This window comes from Pipistrellus hanaki (genome assembly GCF_964339955.1).
Source record: "Pipistrellus hanaki genome assembly, chromosome: 11".
NCBI classification, from domain to species: Eukaryota; Metazoa; Chordata; class Mammalia; order Chiroptera; family Vespertilionidae; genus Pipistrellus; species Pipistrellus hanaki.
In genome coordinates, this window is record NC_140513.1 from 51742365 (window position 1) to 51763028 (window position 20664).

At 40.6% G+C, this 20664-nt stretch overlaps 1 protein-coding gene across 1 annotated transcript in view; it reads right to left on the reverse strand.

Moving 5' to 3' along the window:
* Positions 1-9999: 9999 nt before the first annotated feature.
* The window catches only part of TTC39B (tetratricopeptide repeat domain 39B), a 129036-nt gene continuing 118371 nt past the window's right edge, over positions 10000-20664 (reverse strand). Inside the window, exon 20 of the mRNA XM_084898243.1 lies at positions 10000-18201. Within this exon, the coding sequence (XP_084754369.1) occupies positions 18111-18201 (91 nt within the window). The 3' untranslated portion in view covers positions 10000-18110. The remainder of the gene's footprint in view (positions 18202-20664) is intronic.

Sequence of the window (20664 nt, forward strand, 5' to 3'; positions counted from 1 at the left end):
CCCCTTTGGAGGTGTTATACCCCATATGGGGGAGCCACTTTCCTCCTTTGGGGTGGAAATATGGCAATTAACATAGTGATGTGGAATTTGAATAGAAAATAAATTGTGCTGAATCTCACATATGGTGTCCTAAAAATGTCCAAAATTATGTCATCCAAAAGGGGGGTGAGGGGGACTGCAATTAGATAGATGAGGAAGAAGCAGTTGAGAAAACAGATTAATGATGCCTTTGACACAATCAGCCAGAGAGGAATATTGGTTTCCATGACAACCAAACCACTTAACCTAAATTAACAAAGCTGTTAAAAAAAGAAAAAAACTTAAAAGATGGGGAGGGGGAAACCCAGAGCATCCTCTTTGGGGAAATTAAGTAGCCCGTCCAATCAGCGCCTGTGAGAGGTGTGTGTTAACTACACATCCGCAGGGTATGTATTCTCTTACACTCTCTGGTTCCCAGTAATTAGTTTTCAGAAGCAGTCCAGAGACGTTGAGAAATTGGGACTAATTAGTGCAGTTTTCTGATAGAACAGCCTTATTATTATTCCGGTGCAGCCTGAGCTAGACAGCAAGGACTAGGAGTAGACAAAAGGCTGCTTCTTGCTTTTCTCAAACTTTGTGGCCTACATACCTACCTGCCATGCTCACATCTTCCTGGAACCACTTTCTCAGAATTCAGCAGGTCGGATGGCATTCTGGAATTGTCTGGAGCAGAGAATAGCTGCTTTTACAATGAAGCACGCAGACCATTCACAATGAGGCAATCAAATCAAATCATAAAATATCTATGCAGGATTTAATGTCCCCTATGGAAGGAAAGGAATGGTACTTTCCTGAGTTGCTCTTAAAACGGTATAGAAATAGCCCCACATTCCCCCAGGGCTCAGGCAAGTTGGTCTGAGTCACAGTGGACATGTGTTGAGGTGACTAACAGAGAGGAGAGTAGAGAGGGAGCTGGGCTCATCTTCATTCTTTTCTAATTCCCCATTTCTTTCTTTTTTTATATGTATTTTTTATTGATTTCAGAAGGAGAGGGAGAGAGATAGAAACATCAATGATGAGAGAGAATCACCGATTGGCTGCCTCCTACACGCCCCCTACTGAGACTAGAGCATTAAATCCAGGCATGTGCCCTGACCAGGAATCGAACCATAACCTCCTGGTTCATAGGTTGATGCTCAACCATTGAGCCACACAGGTTGGGCTAATTCCCTATTTCTTTTTCTTTTTAAAAAATATATTTTACTGATTTCTTACAGGGAGAAAGGGAGAGGGACAGAGAGTCAGAAACATCGATGAGAGAGAAACATCAATCAGCTGCCTCCTACACACCCCCTCCTGGGAATGTGTCCACAACCAAGGTACATGCCCTTGACCAGAACCAAACCCGGGAGCCCTCAGTCCGCAAGCCAACGCTTTATCCACTGAGCCAAACAGGCCAAGTCTAATTCCCCATTTCTTGATCCTACATCACTCCATTTCAGCTGAGCTTGAAGATGCCTGGGGGAAGGAGATCTTTGTTGGATGCCTCTGGGTTGTCTCTGTTAAAATCATGTCCAGTATGGATAGCCTATGGCCAACATAAATGAGAAAGAAAACAATAGGAACCCTAATAATATTTTTTAAACATATATTTTATTGTTTTTTTTACAGAGAGGAAGAGAGAGGGATAGAGAGTTAGAAACATCGATGAGAGAGAATCATCGATCAGCTGCCTCTTGCACACCCCTTACTGGGGATGTGCCCACAACCAAGGTACATGCCCTTGACCAGAATGGACCCTGGGAGGTTGATGCTCTATCCACTGAGCCAAACCGATTTCGGTGAACCCTAATAATATTGAGAGCACTGTCAAGTTCTAGCATTTCTTTTTTTTTTTTAAATATATTTTATTGATTTTACACAGAGAGGAATTGAGAGGGATAGAGAGTTAGAAACGTCGATGAGAGAGAAACATCGACCAGCTGCCTCCTGCACATCCCCCAATGGTGATGTGCCCGCAACCAATGTACATGCCCTTGACCGGAATCGAACCCGGGACCCTTCAGTCCCCAGGCCGACGCTCTTCCACTGAGCCAAACCGACTTCGGCAAGTTCTAGCATTTCTTACAGATGACATGTTCTGCTGATTTTATAAACTATATACACATAAATATTATAATCAATTAAATTCTCTTAAACCCTTGTTAATATATTAAATTTTATGAAAAATACATTAGGGCTGTAAAAAAATAAAACTCAAGTTTTTATCAAATTAAATTTTTATAATTAAATCTAAAAAATAGCCGAAACCGATTTGGCTCAGTGGACAGAGGGTCAGCCTGCAGACTGAAAAGTCTCGGGTTCGATTCTGGTCAAGGGCATGTACCTTGGTTGCGGGCACATCCCCGGTGGGGGGCATGCAGGAGGCAGCTGATGGATGTTTCTCTCTCATCAATGTTTCTAACTCTCTATCTCTCTTCCTTCCTCTCTGTAAAATATCAATAAAATATATATTCTTTAAAAACTCTAAAAAATAGAAAGCATGCACATTGGAATTAAAAAAAAAAAAAAAAATAGCCTGGCCCTGGCCAAGTGGCTCAGTTGGTTGGAGCATCATCTCATACACAAAAGGTCAGGCCACATCCCCAGGTAGCCGTTGGATCCCCAGTCCTGTCAGGGTATGTGTGGGAGGCAATTGGTGGATGTTTCTCTCTCACATCAATGTCTCTCTCTCTCTCTCTCTCTCTCTCTCTCTCTCTCTCTCTCTCTCTCTCTCTTTCTCTCTCTTCTCTCCCTTTTTCTCTCTCTCCTTTTCTCTATCTCTCTCTCTCAACTCAATAAAAAACATATCCTCAGGTTATGATTCAAAAATTATAAATAAATAGCATGGTGCATGCCCACACAGAATCCACACACATGAATCACCTGTTTCATAAGTTATTTGTGAAATTTAACTCACATTTTCCTTCCACTGCTAGGAATGAGAAAAACACTTTATGTATGAAATGGAGGGTCTGTTAATCTGGTAAAAGAAAAGAGGGCCTCATAGTTTAAAATTGACCTTCCACCTTTCACGTTATTGGTGATTTAAATTTTACTTCTATATAAATCACCAGTGTTCATTTTTTTCTGCTAGAGCCTTATGATTTTTCTTATAACTAGTACTAATATTTTAAAAGAGTAAGACTATTAATCTTATGCCTGCTATAGTTATGGAAAAATATTCCAAATTATTACTTTTTTATTTTATGACATGTTTGGCATAAAAGGTTTTTCATTTTTGTGTGGTAAAATCTATTGATATTTTTCTTTAACATTTTCTTTAACCTTTTACTATTTTGTAATCCATAAAGCAGTTCAGTACTCATGCTTATTCTAATAATTAAGTTTATCTAGGATTTAATGTATGGATCTCATTTGATATTTTTTATTGAGCCATAATTCACATAGCATAAAATTCACTCTTTGAAAGTATGCAATTCAGTGGTTTTTAGTAAATACACATTGTTGTGCAACCATCACTACTACCTAAGTCCAAAAGATTTCACCCCCAAAAAGAAGCCCTATATCAATTATAAGTCAATCTTACCCTCCTTCCATCCTTCCTCCAGTCTCTGGTCACACTAAGACACTTTTGTCTATTCTGGACCTTTCATAGTAATAAAATCATACAAGATGTGGCTTTTATGTCTGGCTTCTTTCGTTTAGCATAGTATTTCAAGATTCATCCATGGCATAGCATGCATCAGCACTTTATCCTTTTTCTGGCTGAGTAATATTCTATTGCATCAGTGTGCCACATTTTACCCATACATCAGTGGAGGGCCGTTTGGGCCATTTCTGGTTTTTTACTAATATGAATAAAGCTGCTATAAACACTCATGTACAAGTTTCTGGGTAGACATATGTTTTTAATTTTCTTGGGCATATACCCAGGAGTGAGACCTCAAAATTTTTGTTTCATAGTATCTTTTTCCCACTGATTTGTGATTCTTTCTTTATCATATATTTAAATTCCTATTTATGAGAGCACTGGTTTCAGGGTTCTCTAATATTTTTCACTTCTTTTTTACAAGTATCAACATTTTTTTTGATTTTAGTAGCCTTATGCTTTATTAGCTTGTAGGGCCAGTCACCATTCATTTTTCCTTCCTTAATTTCTTAGTTATTATTGCCTCTTATTATTTTTCACTATCAACTTGAGAATTATTTTGTCATGTCACTGGTATTTTGTTTGGGAGTGGAAACTTACTTATTTCTTATCTTTATCTTTCTATATATTTTATTTTTAATATTTTATCTTCCTATATACCACAAACATGGTGGATCTTCTTTTGTTGTTGTTTAAATCGTCTTTTATCTCCCATTAAAATGGCGTGACTCCCCTCACATAGGACTGACTCGCCCAGCTCAGGGAAATCTGGATTCCCTAGCTTCTGATGAGATGACTGTGGGACTCCATTACCCAAGCAGGGACGGAGGGAACACAGCTCCGTGCCCTGCAGATGCTGAGCGCTCAGAACCTGAGGCTGCAAGTGGAAGCGGCAGCGAGAGGCTGCATGCGGCTGGGACACAGTGAGCAAGGACAACAGGAGGCATGAAGTCAGACTCAGGCAGGCTCCAGGGCACACAGGGCCTCCGTAGATGTGCAAGCAGCTTGGACTGTCACCTCACGCAAATAGGAAACCACAGCTTGTAAAGCAGGCGTGGACACGATCCAACGAGGAAGTGACTCCCTCGATGTGGTCACACAGCTTTCTGCCCCGCGGCCAGGGCCCAGTCTTAGCCAGCGGGAATGTCAGGGTGCCATGAGAGGCCAGTCCGTAAACACCCCACTTCTCTCAGTGGGCTCGTCAGGACCCCCCTCACCTCCCATAATTCCCCACCACCACGCACACGCTTACTGCGCTGGAGGCTGGTCCTGCAGCCACCTGCACCACCAGAGAGGGCCCAGAGCTACCCCTTCCCCGCCTGCCCACTCAAACACCTTGGGAAAGCAACTCCTCTGGAGAGAAGCTAGTCAGCAAATGCGCTCCCCCCAACTGCTTGTCCATTCTTCTCCCTCAAAGCCGCTCCCGGGAAGAGCAGCTTTGCAAATCCTGGCTGGTGTTGCTAAGTGGTTAGAGTGTCAGTGCACACATAGAAGGGTCATGGGTTTTATTCCAGGTCAAGGGCACGTACCTGGGTCGCGGGTTCCATCCCCAACCTCGGCCGGGGCGTATGTGGGAGGCAACTAATCGATGTGTCTCTCCCACGTCGATGCTTCTCTCTCTTTGCCCCCTCCCTTCTACCTCTCTCTAAAAATCAACGGGGAAAAAAATATCCTTGGATGAGCGTTAACAACAACAACAAAGGGCAGCTCTGCGAGATGGGGACCTCCCATCCCAAGAAAGGGGCAGCGGTCACTGAAACGACCCACCACCCTTAACGAAGGGCTGTGTGTGGCTTCCACTCACCCAGCTGGACGCAGCTGCCATCAGCACGGCAGCTACTGCCTGGACCGGCGTCCTCACTCCGGGCCCACCTCTGGGGGTGCCCGAGGAAGCTGCCCTGGTAAACACTTCAGGCGCAGGTGCCAGGAACAGCCCCGTGAGCTCACGCCTCCCACCTGGCTGGGGAAGCTGACGCTGCTGCGGGCTGAGGGCGGGCCCCCCGGCAGAGAGGCTTTGAATTCTAGACAACCTTACTCGGATCCAACCTAAGCTCCTTCTAGCGCGCCTTCCTGAACTGAGACTTGAATCTAAGCACTACATTTCCAAGGCACCCTTGCTGCCGCAGATCTGGGTCAATATTCAGGCGGCTGCCCCAAGAGGAGGTCTGAAGGCAGAAGTGAGACAGACCCCCACCTCTTCCTGCCTCTTGGGCGGGTTCCTATCAGCCAGCCAGGCCGTGGGCAGCGGGGGATGTTACTGAGCTGGGCTCTGTGGGCAAATCTGGAGAGCAAATGACATTCTGACACCAGGATCGCAGAGACATGGCATGTTGTTGCTGTTTTAATTCAAGGTTAAACCATTCTCTACCTTCCTGGGTATGTCCCCTGGAGGTACTTGGTGCCTGCTCTGGAGTCATTCCTGGAGGCCCAGCCTAGGTCCTACTTGTCTAATCCTTCTAATGATTTTGTAAGCACCTCGTTTCCTGTGTGAAAGCCTTTTCTTCTTAAAGTACTTGGAATGGTTTCTATTGAATCTCCACTGATATTCAAACAGCAGCAGCAACTACAACCAAAAGATTGACCATAAGAGAACCAGAATAGTTTATCTCCTCAGCAATCCCCACAGGAGCTAGTCACCTGGCCTGGCCAGACCATTTTGCCTGGCCACTGTCCTGGAGGGAACTGCCTCGGTGCCAGTTGCTCCTTTCCACACCCAGGCTGACTCCTCTGTCAAGTCTGAAGGAGCCTTCTAGGCTTTTCCGCCTATTCTACATGGTCCTCCCATAAGGCAACCTGGCCGAAGCCCGCCAAGCAGAGGAAAGTCCGGTAAAGGACTCCTGACACCAGCAATCAGTCAACACATATTGAGTGCCCATGCTTTGCCAGGGCTGCTCATGAGAACCTACAAAAGTTCTGAAAGTTGCCAAAACCGGTTTGGCTGAGTGGATAAAGCGTCAGCCTGCGGACTGAAAGGTCCCAGGTTCGATTCCGGTCAAGGGCATGTACCTTGGTTGCGGGCACATCCCTAGTAGGGGGTGTGCAGGAGGCAGCTGATCGATGTTTCTCTCTCATGGATTCTAGCTTTCTATCCCTCTCTCTTCCTCTCTGTAAAAACTCAATAAAAATATATTATAAAAAAAAAAAAGTTCTGAAAGTCTGCGCATCAGCCAATTTTCAGCATTAAGGGAACCATTCAGAGGACCAAGAGGTAGCCATCAAATCGTCCTGGAGCTCAAACCTCTGTGGCTTTGAGAGAGGAAGGGAGGGCAGCAGAGTTTGGCTCCGGCTCCGGCGGGAGTACAGCGGAAGGTGTGACAAAGGGGACTTAGGTGCCCGCCTGGGCCAGCTGCCCTGCAGCTCCAGCACAGCCGGGGCCAGGGCTCCGGGTAGATGGCTCATGTCTTAGGGACAGATTCAGGTCCTGAAAATGGATGAGACTAGACTGGAAAGAGCATCCCACCGGTGACTGTCTCTGTGCTGCGGAGGAGCTGGATCTTCTCAGACGTTTCCAAACCGAAGGCTTCTTTCAGAGCCCCGGTTTCAGGGGCAGGCTACGCCGTGCATCTGTTTTTAAAAGAAGCATCTATCTTTCAGCTCGTCATGAAGTCACCTTTAGGGGTCAAGCTTTGCCTGATTTGGCCTTAGGAAGATCACCTGGTTGACAAAGGGCGAAGGAGGAATGTATCCTTTTCTTCCTAGGTAGAAGTTATGCATAAACCTGACAAGGATTAGAAAAACAGAATCCCCCACGGCACCCAAATGTCAGGGTGTACATATTTCGTACAAGATGAATGAGCAGCATAAATATTTGCATGGGCTGCTCAGGGAACTAACTTGTAGGAGGAATAGGAGAAATGTGTGAGAGGCTGGATAGACACTGAGGGAAAGGGAAATTTTTTAAATAATTGTGTTCTCATCATTTTTTAAATCTCTACTTTCCTCGATGAAAGGTCCCATATCTTCCCAGAGAAGCCACTTAATGGACAAAAGGAAGACTATTTGGCTCCATCCCTACACTGGTTCTGTGATCACCATTCTTATCTCAGTGTTCATCCAAACAGACACTTTCCCAAATAACACGTATTTGTTTAATACTGGAAGGGAAGTCAGGAAAAGTTGGTATCCCTGGACTTTAAAAGATCACATCCTTGTAATATGGGTTTTAAGAAGCTTTCATGTTATACCAACTTCAGGCACAGGGAAAAAATATAAAGATAACATTCCCTCTTTTAATAAAGAAAAATATAAAGTCTCTAAAATAGTACTAAAATGACTTTACTTTTCAACGCGACACGGAAGTTGCTCCATTTAAAACTATTAATAGTTTACTAACATAAACCATTGGGTAAAGAAAATGGGAACTTTTCAGGTCTAGAATGAGCCTTATTATTTTCCATTGAATATTTGGGTAGGAACGATTCTTGGAAATGATCACAAACAAAATAATTACCGGCTCAGCTCTAAATAGATTTGCAGTCGGTTCTTTTCGCGCTATTTTTGGCGCTGGCTGGCATGCAGTGTTGGTATAACTGGTTTCCCAGAAAACATGATTTGTGGCACTTTGCTGCATTCTGCTCTGAGACTATCCGAGCCTTTCAAAGCAGAGCTAAAAACGCACCCAGCTTCCCCCTCACAGCTGCTTCTTGGTAACAGTGTCAAATCTGCTTAATTAAAATTTCAGATTGTATGCTTGGCTTCTTCCCTCCCCTTACCCCCCAAAAAAAGCTCTAATGACACCCTACCTTTTATATATATGGGAGTCTGCAAAAAAAAAAAAAAAAAAAAAAAAAAAAAAAAAAAAGATAAGGGCCCTGTTTCATAGGAAGAGCTCATTTTTGCATTTGTGCTTCATATTACCCAACTATTGTATACTCCACACTCCTGCCCCTGGGTTCCACAAGGCACACTTTATCTTTTATCCGTTTAATACCATCTTCCTCGGGGTTTTGTTTTTACACCAGCTCAAGTTTTCTTTACTTCCAACCCAAAGAGTTATAACTAATATGTTCCCAAGTCCACCAAGCTGCTCATGCCCAAAAAAAAAACACAAAAGACAAATGTGAAAGCAGGGTCACGTTGGAAAAACCATGGTGGACCAGCCCAAATGGGGATGTGACAGACAAGCTGTTGACCACACCCATTCCCTCCTCCCTGAGCCGTCCAGCTGGGCTACATTTCCCTGCCTCTTTTTTTATTTTTATTTTTATTGATTTCAGGGAGGAAGAGAGAGGGAAAGAGATATAGAAGCATCAATGATGAGATAAATTATTGATTGGCTTCTGGGAATTGAGCCTGCAACCCAGGGATGGCTCCTGAACGGAATCAAACCCGGGACCCTTCAGTCTGCAGGCTGACACTCTATCCATTGAGCCAAACCAGCCAAAGCCATTTCCCTGCCCCTTTTGACATGAGGCCAAGCAAGTTGAGTAAACTTGAAGCAATGGAATGTGAACAGACAATATGCATCACCTCCTTCACACAACCCTCCAGGCTTTTTCCCCCTCAGGCAACTTGATGCAGAAGAACAGTGACCGCAGCAGCCACACATTCAAGATGGCAGAGCCACTGACTGAAAGAACCTCAGTTACTGAAACACAACATGAAAAGCCACCCACAGGCAGGAGCACCAGGTTAGAGACAGATGGTAGTTCACCCTAATGCATGCAGGGGGGCAGTGAGGGGAGTATTTTATGTGGATTAGCCCTTTGTGGTTCTTGCATGCCTCCTCCTTTGATCCTCCTTAGAGCTGAATAAGGTCTATAATTATCCCCACTTTACAGTGGGGGGTTAGTCAAAGTTCAAAGAAGTTGCTGGGAAGGGCAAATCACATGCCACTACCCAGCCAAGTTCAGTCTCAAATGCAGACTATGATGGGCAATGAATGCTAAAGATGTCTCCTTAAACCAAATCTTTCAGCAGCTAATCCAAAACTCAGAACTATTAGAGTCTTTAAAAATGAACAAGAAGGCACTCCTCCCACAAGAAACTGTACCATCTCATTTATCTCTCCATGCCCAGAGCTCAGCCAACAACACGGCATAAAGAAGGGCCTTCAAAGGTTTGCCTGTAAAACTTTGTCTAAAAAAATTAAAAAGTCTTAACAAGAAACAAAAATTCAGGTATACATTGCACTGAGATTAAAAATCAGCAAAATAGATGTATGCATATCTTTCACATGTAGACAACCCAGAGTAAGACTGTTATTCCACCAAGTGTAATGTATTTAAGTAACAATTCAATTGTATGTTGTAGGTAAACCAGTTGTAGCAATAAGTAAATATAGAATTCTGAGACTATCTGGCAATTTAAACATGCATCTACTCTGCAGGGTATTCTGTAATACTAAGGAATGAAAATAAAACACTGACTTTCAAGTTGGGATGATTTATTTGCACTTAGTACAATTTCTAAGATGATATTTGTTTTTCAAAAAATGGTAAAAATAGGCTCCAGGGACTGTTATCTTCATGATGAAAATTTATATTTCATATCAGCATTAGCCTACAAATCATAGATGACAACACTAACAGAAAACCAGCAAGAGAATTCTCATTTGGGAACACAGTTTTATAGTAAAAATATCAGAACTTCACAGTTTTCTCCTTCCCTCTTGACTTACATTGACAAAATGCTTTAATAGCTACATCCTTTCACTGTCTGGTACCAGATCCAATGCCTACTTGATCAGCAGATGGCTACTAACACATTTGTATTACATAGAACTCACACATCTTCCATTTCTAAAAATGTCTTGCTCTGCAAAGCTGTGATGGCCAAGATTGGGAAAGAGAGAAACTAAGTTCAAATGTAATTAGAAAGAGAGAGATAAAATGCTGACAATTTTTACTACGAAAACATTAAATTATGAAGCATGTACAGGTAGCTTTGATGATTCAACAGAAAACCATACATTGATTCACAAAACTCTATGGCCTCTAACTATTCTGATTTAATTCAAATAAAAATGAAAAATAAATATTATCAAAGAATTTTAGAATCCCGCCTACACAACCAGGTTAGCATAAGTGTTTTAGGTTTTTATTTTTAGGTCACATGACAGGTTTATTTTGTTCGTGTGTTTTAAGGCAAAGTAAAACTTCCCAAGTGAAGTACCTACAAAAAAAATTTGCTTTGGAAGTAAATTTCAGTAATAAAATAATACTTCTCACTTATTAAATATATATTTTGCTTTTACCTATGATTTAGCAACTTACATCCAAAAATTCAAGAGATCTTATGAACATTTTCAAATAAATAGTACATAAATAAGTCAGCTGGTATTCATTTAGGTGTTTGGATGTCAATAGCTAGCAAAGGGAACAAATAATCTACACTAATAAAAGAGTACGATGCAAACTGACCATACCTTCATGACGTCCACTAGCCAATCAAAAGAGAGTATGCAAATTAACTCAACAAAGATGGAGGGTTAATTTGCATATGCAGGCACAGAGCAGCTGGGGGCTGAGCAGGACACTTGCATCATTGCCATGGTGATGGCACAGGTGTTCTGCACAGCCCCAGCTGCTCTGGACCTCTGGCAACGTGGGAAGGTAGAAAGGCAACTCTGGGCTGGAGCAAAAAGGTGGCTCCAGCCAGAGCAAAGGAGGTGCTGGCAGTCAGAGGAAGGAAGGCCCATTCTTGCATGAATCTTTGTGCATCGGGCCTCTAGTAAGTAATAAACTACTTAGTTATAAAACTATCCTCAAACATCATGAGAATGCAAAACACTGCTGAGAATTAAGTTTTCTGAACAGCACATATCAGTGAAACATGTGTTCTCCTTTTGCAAACTTTAGTTAAACAGAAGCCAATAGTACTATTTTTTAAGACATTAAATTAATAGCCTAAGATTTCTAGTGTTTACCATAATCTCTCTTTCATGTAAATCATTTTTGTTAAAAAAAAAAATCATTGTACAGAAAACAATGTTTACTATGAATAATAAAATCACTTCAGAATAAAAGTGAATTAATAAAACTGCTTTAACTCATTTACTATGCCCAAAATTGCCACCTGTATACTTGGCTCAAAAAAAAAAAAAAAAAAAAAAAAAGAAAAAGAAAGAAAGAAAGAAAGAAAGAAAGAAAGAAAGAAAGAAAAAATTTAAATGTCTGTTGCACAGCAAAAGAAACCATCAACAAAATGAAAAGACAACCCACTGAATGGGAAAATACATTTACAAATGATACACCCAAAACTTATAAAAAACATAAAAACCAAAAGAACAATCTAATTATAAAATGGGCAAAGGACCTGAATAGACACTTGTCCAAAGAGGACATACAGCTGGGCAATAGACACATGAAAAGATGCTAAGCATTACTAATCATCAGAGAGATGTAAATTCAAACCATAATGAAACATTACCTCACACCTGACAGAATGGCAATCATCAATAAAACAACAAACAAGTGGTGGAGAGGATGCAGAAAAAAGGGAACCCTCATGCACTGTGGGAATGCAGATTGGTGCGGCCACTGTAGAAAGCAGTATGAAGTTACCTCAAAAAGTTAAAAAATGGAACTGCCTTATAACCTAGCCATTCCACATCTGGGAATCTATCTGAAGAAACCCAAAACACAGATTAGAAAGAATATATGCATCCCTCTGTTCACTGTAGCATTATTTACAATAGCCAAGATTTTGTAAAGCAGCCCAAGTACTCATTAGTAGATGAGTGGATAAAAAAGTGAATATACACAACGGAATACCTCTCGGCCATAAAAAGGAACAAAATCTTACCTTTTGCGACAGTAGGAATGGACCTTGAGAATATTATGCTAAGTGAAATAAGCCAGTCAGAGAAAGACAAGTACCATATGATTTCACTTATATGTGGAATCTAATGAACAAAATAAACTAACAAACAAAATAGAAGCTATCCAATCTATAATATATGTGCCTGTGTGACTTCATTAGTGATCTACAGTGGGGAGATTAGCTTTGACTTTTCCATGCAATGTGGAGTTACAGGATTGCTACACATTTGTGAACTGGACAGAATGGGGTTGGACTTCCTCTGATGCTAGATCTACATCTCCCTTTGGATGGATCAGGCCATGTACCTGCTCAGTCGTCTCTGTCACCTAAACAGTCCTCACACCATTTCTTCCTGCAGTTCCGACATTATGAACAGACTGGTGTGGCCTGCAGCACCATCCAGGTCAGACAGCAACTGCTCAACATGGAAGACAGTCTCCCTCCAGGTAACTGCTGATGTGTCCTCTTTATTACATTTCAAGTTCAACATTCTGAGGTAACTCGAACTAACAGAAGGTATACAAAGGATAAAACTAGCAACAATGAGAAGCAGGAATAAGCTTTCACAGTAAGTACTTGACAATAAAGAAAAAATACGTAACTAATTGGTCTGGGAAAAAACCTGGAGGAAATCCCGCATTCCTGAGAGAAGAGTGTAAAGCTTGTCTGTTTAATATTTGCATGGTGGCCGAATCCGGTTTGGCTCAGTGGTAGAGCATCGGTCTGCGGACTGAAAGGTTCCGGGTTCGATTCCGGTCAGGGGCATGTACGTTGGTTGCGAGCACATCCCAGGTAGGGGGTGTGCAAGAGGCAGCTGGTTGATGTTTCTCTCTCATCGATGTTTCTAGCTCTCTATCTCTCTCCCTTCCTCTCTGAAAAAAAAATCAATAAAATATATTAAAAAAATATTTGTATGGTGTTTTCTACCCATTTATCTATCTACCTGTGTATTTGATCAATAAATGTCTAATGAGAGTAATATATGTTAATTATATGTATACATTTTACTTAGGTATAATACATATTAGAAATAATAATAGGCAGCATATATAAAGGCATAAAATATACAACTTTAAATAAACTACCTGCCAAATTATTCTGTAAGTGGATAACGAGTACCTAAAAATTGTTCTGTAAGTGGATAGCTAGTACCTTAAAATCTTTAAATAGTAATATTGGCCTAGCTGAGTTAATGTTGAAACATTGATAGTATAATGGAATGAAAGTTTCAGGAATTAAATTTTTTCAGAATAATGTTAAACTTATAAAATACTATTGTAATCATAAAGTCTACTAAACCCCAAAGTTGAGAGTCACTTCCTGTACAACTCTAACAGTTTGTGAAGTTGCATCTGAAAAGGCAGGGAAAATCAGATTAAAATGGTAATCTTAAAAAAATCAATTCTCTTAGTTTATAGTATGTAAGGAGCTCTGGGGGTGGGAAAGGGATCATATTCAAATGTGCCAATGACCTTGATCATCTGCAGAACAGGATGGAATGAAATGGGTACTAAAGCAGAAAAGGTAAATCCCACCAATATATATTTGAACCACAATTGACAATATGGTGACTAGGTGATCATAGTAAAAAGCCAAAACTCCAGGCAGCCCAGTATTAGGAGACCCCTAAATAGAACTGCTGCATGTGTGAGTGCTCCCCACACCCAGCATCCTTCCAACATGTGTCACCAGCCATGTTTCAAGTGCTCAACTGCCACATGTGGCCAGTGGCTACCATACTGGACAGAGCAGGACTGAAGGAGAAACAACACTGTTAGAGATCAGGAAGGATGAGACAATTTTCCAAGATCCATTTCAGGCCTGATGAACCCCAAAATCTTTGGCATCCATATGATCACTGGAATCTTCATTAGTTCATTTTCACTAAATGTATTTGAATGTTTGATTTATAAATACATAGAGTACAGGAAGAAACAAAAAAAAAACATTTTTTAAAGTCAATGTAGAATTGAATAATTTGTTTTACCAGTTGGTCACAAAGACCTTTTTTAAATTGTTATGTCTAATATGAAAAAGCAGGAAAGCATCTATTTGAAAACATCAACAGACTCGCTTTAAAGAAATGGGTGAGAATTGGAACCAGGCTATTAGTACATATCAAAATGTAACTACCTTTAAATGTAGCTTCTAAAGAGAAAACACTTTTCTTTGAAAGGAGACAACTTTCATCTTTGCACACATCCCACTGATTTGAAGCCCTAATCAAGACTGATGAAGCCGAATCCGGTTTGGCTCAATGGATAGAGCGTCGGCTTGGGGACTGAAAGGTCCCAGGTTTGATTCCAGTCAAGGGCATGTATCTTGGTTGCGGGCATATCCCCAGTGGGGGGTGTGCAAGAGGCAGCTGATCGATGACTCTCTCTCATAGATGTTTCTAACTCTCTATCTCTCTCCCTTCCTCTCTGTACAAAATCAATAAAATATATTAAAAAAAAAAAAAAAAAAAAAAGACTGATGGAGTATTTTAACCTCAAAGTTAAACCATTAGCTTCCAGTTGGAATGTTAATACAGTGCTCTGCTAGAATACAACTTTGCCAAAGAGATGGTTATGCTGTTGGATTGTTTCAATGACTTAAAATCTTGGACACTGATTGATCTAGAATTCACCTTGCTACAGTTTGGACCCACTTGCAGAAGAGATTGAAAATCAATGGACTCTCTTTTCCTATGTAACTTGGGCCTTCTTGTATCTAGGAGAAGTACAGAAACATAAAAATGTCCATAAAAGAGCTTATGCAGTTAATATTCTCTTAGTTGTCAAGCGGACGTCAAGCCTACATTGTCACAATCTTACGAAGCCGAACCTCTACTTGAGTCTCAAAATTATACAGCACCAACCAGAACTCTGGTTCTCCCCGCCCCCCTTTTTTTTTAAAGAAAGGCAATTATACTAAGAACTACACAAATTGCACAAACTGTCAGACACATTGGCAGCCCAACTCTACCACATATGCCCCTCAAAACATTAGATAAAGCGTTGTCACTTCAGTACTCATTCTATAGAGAACACCCTGAGTCACAAACTAACTCCAAAAATGCAATATGAGCTGCTGGCACAAGACACTGGTGTCATGATATCTTAAACATGGCAGCAAACAGATTAATATTTGTACCGTTAGTGATTTTACAGCACTTAAAAATCCATTGGATAGATTAACCATAAAAGCAATAGGAAGTAACAATAAAAATAAAATTTTAAAAAATAACAGTGAGATTTTAAATAGATATAAATTACTTTTATATTTGTTCATAATGCAGAGTTCCAATAAAATAAAAATAACTACTATTGGCTTAAATTGTTTTCATTTTATACCAAAAAGAGAATTTTTATTACTGATTTTCACTAATTTATAGCTTTTCACAGAAACAATGTGGATGTTTTTACTTTAAAAAAAAAATAATGCTACCAAAGCTCTTCTAAGAAATTATAAACATTTTCCCCATTATATAAAAAATAATTATTAAACATGTTTTTCACTAATAGTTTAATGACAGTTTATTTCATTTCCTCCTTTGTCTGGACCTGCAGTAAGTTACATAATGCATATTAATAACACATATTCAGATCTTCCACCATATCATCTGACTCGAACTGTACTACCATCTTCCGTTGGAAATGCATTCTCATTATTGGACAAATAGTTTAAAAAAAAAAAAAAAAAAAAACAAGGCAAACACCTGCTGGGGACAGGCTCATGTCACAGGGAATAAGTAGCAAGAAATAAATGTATAATCTGGGCCACTGTCAGTGTCAAATACATGAATACACTGAAAGGTGATAGAATTTCCATGCTTTTCTCCTTTTATATCAGGGAACACAGACTCAGCCAATACCTAGTACTGATACTATAATTGGTGCATAAAAACCATAGTCGTTACAACGCATGTTCATATGGCCTTGCACAGTTCACACAAAGCTGTGCATAGGATTCTGTATGATCTGATCGAGCCCTCACAAGCACTAAGCTCTGTGAGGCTATCCCCATGAGGGAAACTGAGTCCCAGAAGAGGTGAATGGCTTGCTGCAGGGTGAGGAGCTATTAGCTAATAGAGATGAGCCCCTGGCTTCCAATCTGAGGCTGTTTCTGTTAAACTGCATAGGCCTCCATGACAAGTTAGTCTTCAAAACAGAGGCAGAAACAGGACAAAATCCTGACTCAGGGATTCCCAAATTGTTTTCCTCGCTCTGAATACAAACTGGTCCTTACTCACAAAACATACATATTTGAGGGTTGGGGGTTAGAGACAGTGATGACTGCAAAATAAAAACATACTCTAAGTGAGAGTGATTTGGATTAAACATTTTAACATTGTTTGCTGAAAATAAATACCTAAAATACTGACAGTTCTAAAACTGAAGACCTTGATAGTCATCTGTTCTCTTCCCATTTACAGAGAGTGGGGCCTCCATCAAGGTCGCTCTGGTAACTGCTAGCCAGTAGCAGAGCCAGGAACCCATGGAGTCGTGCTCTCTTCCACTCAATGTCCCCATTGCATTTCCAAAATCAAAGGACTAAACACAGTCCAGATATTTACAAGGAACCGTCACAGTGCTAGAGAGATTAGAAAATTAGATCTTACTTATCAACAGCATGAATGTAAAAATTATTAATATTTTACATATCATTTAAAGCAGCAGGAACTTTGCTTCATATAAGAAAAATAATCAATGTATATATATATATATATTTCAGGCTATCATTGCTAAGGATATTGTCTAAAATATAACTTTTTCTTCCCTTTAGATACACATTTTTTAAATTTTCGTTATTATATGTAATAGACTTAAGTACATTCAAAAACAGGATAATCTCTCAAAAATGTCACCACATTTAATTTACATGATGAATAAAAAAGAAAAAAAAACAATAGCCGAAACCGGTTTGGCTCAGCGGTAGAGTGTCGGTCTGCGGACTGAAAGGTCCCAGGTTCGATTCCGGTCAAGGGCATGTACCTTGGTTGCGGGCACATCCCGGTCGGGGGTGTGCAAGAGGCAGCTGGTCGATGTTTCTCTCTCATCAACGTTTCTAGCTCTCTATCTTTCTCCCTTCCTCTCTGTAAGAAAATCAATAAAATAAAATAAAAATTAAAAAAAAACAATAATAATATTTCACTGTCTTTGCTAGATACGGGTCTTTTCAACCTATTAACTATGATACATGATCCCATCCCTGTTCACACCACTGCCTGTCTTTTTCAGGAAGTTATTAAGCTATTTTGAATGTAAGTGGCTTTATTTCCCCTCGGAAATTTAAATTCTAGGCAACAAAATAACTCTGAAGTTTAACTGACCAACAAATCTAAAAATGGCTCAACTTGTAAGCCATTTGCTACTTAAACAATATTAAAAAAAATAAATAAATAATCTGATTAGGCTTTACTGTACCTGTGAGTCCTTTAAAAGACTTCCCCACTCTCCAATTTAAACCTAATATGAAATTCTGTTTGAAGAGGCAAAATATAAGAAATTTCTAGATAGTAGTGAACATTATTCCATAGCGGGGAGTGGGGAGGGGGGGGGAGGGTGGAGTCATTCGCGTAGAACAGTAAACCACCCACATGATAGAAAATATTGACAATAAAATTATTTTTCTCTCTCATTCACAAGATCACTTTTCCACTTTAATACAAGGGCTAATCTGTAGCAGATGTGGGTGTAATCGAGGGGCAGTCCATCCATCTTCCAGGCTCTGATCAGGGTGAGGAGGGCTTTCTCCAGAGTTGAAGAGCTGCCTGAATTCTGAAGTGCAGTCTAGACTCCATGGAGTAATCTTTGTAGTTGTTTCTAAAAACATTAACAGCAAAATTGAAATGTCAAAAGTTCTTCTATACCAGAACACCACCACCATCCTCCCCTCCTCTCATATTCACTCCTTATTTGCTTTCAAACCTGACTATGCATACCAGTCAATACTGTTAAAAAATAGATGGTGACCTGTGAAGAGAGGGGGGATGGCAATATTCCTTATTTCTAGAAGCTTCCTGGTGAGGACCTAAAAGTCAGACTTTGAGCACCAAGGTTTCACTTCACTACCAAGCCATTCACAAACACAGCAAGAAGAGTATGAGGAGGGTTTAACAATGTCGTGAACTATTCTTTAACAGTGGACCTCCTTTTCTGAACTGGAAATGCTAAGGCAGCCTCATACAAACAAGGTGAACTTGATGGATCTCAACTTCCTCCAAATAATTACCTTGAGACTTCCACGAAACAACAGCCGCAGTGAAGACAGCAGGATTACCTCGTGATACCAAAATCACTTACTCCAATTCTCACAGGCAAATACATGTAGCAACAGTTTGGCCAATAATTACTGTATAGTAATGCCAGAAGGAGCCAGGCCATTAAAATCCATAGATGATGTAAAAACTTTACTGGGCTCATTCATGACTACTCTCTGCTAGAATTGTCAAGAGTGATCAAAATGCAATGGCTTCAACTTTGGGCTCCAGCTTTCACCCATTGCTTTGGCCCATGGGTGAGCTGTAAATTCTTTCTTTGAGGTGTCATTTATTTCTTTCCACAGCCCTTCATTGTATACAGATCTAAGTACTACTTACTGGTAACCCTGAAAAGGGTTATTATTTATAATAAGGGTCATTATTCATAAGCTAAATCAACTCTTACTAGAGTTTACCAAGGGATATAATTAAGTATTTTCCTAAATGTCTGATCACAAATTTTGGCAACTTTGCAAGGCTTCTACTACATAAGGGAAACTATAGGCAATTGTTCTGGAATTACTGGGAAGACTGTTTATGTTGGCATCATCAGCTCTGGCTTGAGTTAGTGGTGACTTTGGATCACGGCTGGTCTTGTTTTTCAGCAGTGAGTTATTAGTCTTTCATTTTCATCATTACAAATTTGCCTTATTGTGTACTGCTTAGGTAACATGAAATAAATAGTGAATAATTGGAATGATAATTGGAATATAGTACCTAATTTTCCATGAGCTACATTTCATGACACATACATGTCAGTTGAAATACATCATTATCACCCTCAACAAATTAATTTTTTAAAAGTGATTTGTTCTCATATCTCTCATTAACAAGGAGAAAAATGAGGAGGAGAAGGAAGAGGAGAAAGAGGGGGAAGAAGGAAGGAGGAGGAAGAGGAAGAAAAAAAGGAAGAAGGAAGAAGGGAGAGAGAAAAAGAAGAGGAGGAGGAGGAGGAGGAGAAAGAGAAAGAGAGCAGCTTTTTTGGCTCCACCATGCCCTTGAAGCTTCTGCCCCATTACTGTGTTTTCAGAAAAACATCCTGAAAGAGTTGGCCAAAGTAGCTGGTTCTACTTTCTCACCTCACTTGTCAGCGTCACCAATGATCTTCATGCAGCCAAGCTCACTTCTCTAGTCTCACTTTAGTGGACTTCTCAGCAGGTCCACTGTCCTCTCAACTTCCACTGTCTTCTTTTTGAAACACTTTGTTCACATGGCTTTCCTGGATGTCATCCTGACTCAGTGGCCATTTCTCTGTTTATTCTCAGTAAAATGATACCATATCCCAAGGTGTCTCTCTCTCTCTCTCTCTCTCTCTCTCTCTCTCTCTCTCTCTCTCTCTCTCTCTCTCTCCCTCCCTCCCTCCCTCCCTCCCTCCCTCTTTCAGTTTCCCAAAATGACTTCATCAAGTATCATTGCTCCTGTGTCTGTGCTGGTAACTTTGAAATCTCCAGCATTTACCTTTCCACTGAACTCCATGCTTCTCCAGTTGACTGCCAACTCACCACCTCCATGCGGATACCTAACAGGCTCCTCAAAACATCATGGTCCAAACAGAAGTATTTATTTCTCTCCCCAAACCCTCTAAGGATTCTCCATCTCAGTAAAAACCATCATTATTGACCTAGTGGCTCCACCTGCCCTAGCCTAGAGGTTACTTAGCTGTGGTTTCAGACAGGAATGTGCCCTATGCAGTCTTCTGCTGATTGATCTCAGGACTGGCTCTACTTAGGCAAATATCAATATCTCCTCCTCAAGAAGACTTCCAGAATCAACCCAACCTAGAGCCACAGCCCAGTTCTCTGTATCAGAATGGGAGTCTCAGCAAAAACACATACCATTTCTATTTCTTTACTTGCTTATTTAATATCTCTCTCCTACTCACAGAGCAGGAACATAGTTTATGTACAGTTGTCTGTCTAGCGCCTTTACTATGCTGGGCACATAAGAGGTGTTCAGGGAAAACTTGCTGAATTTGAGTAAATGACCAAACCAACGAACCACTAAGCTAGTTATGGCCTGGAGCTAC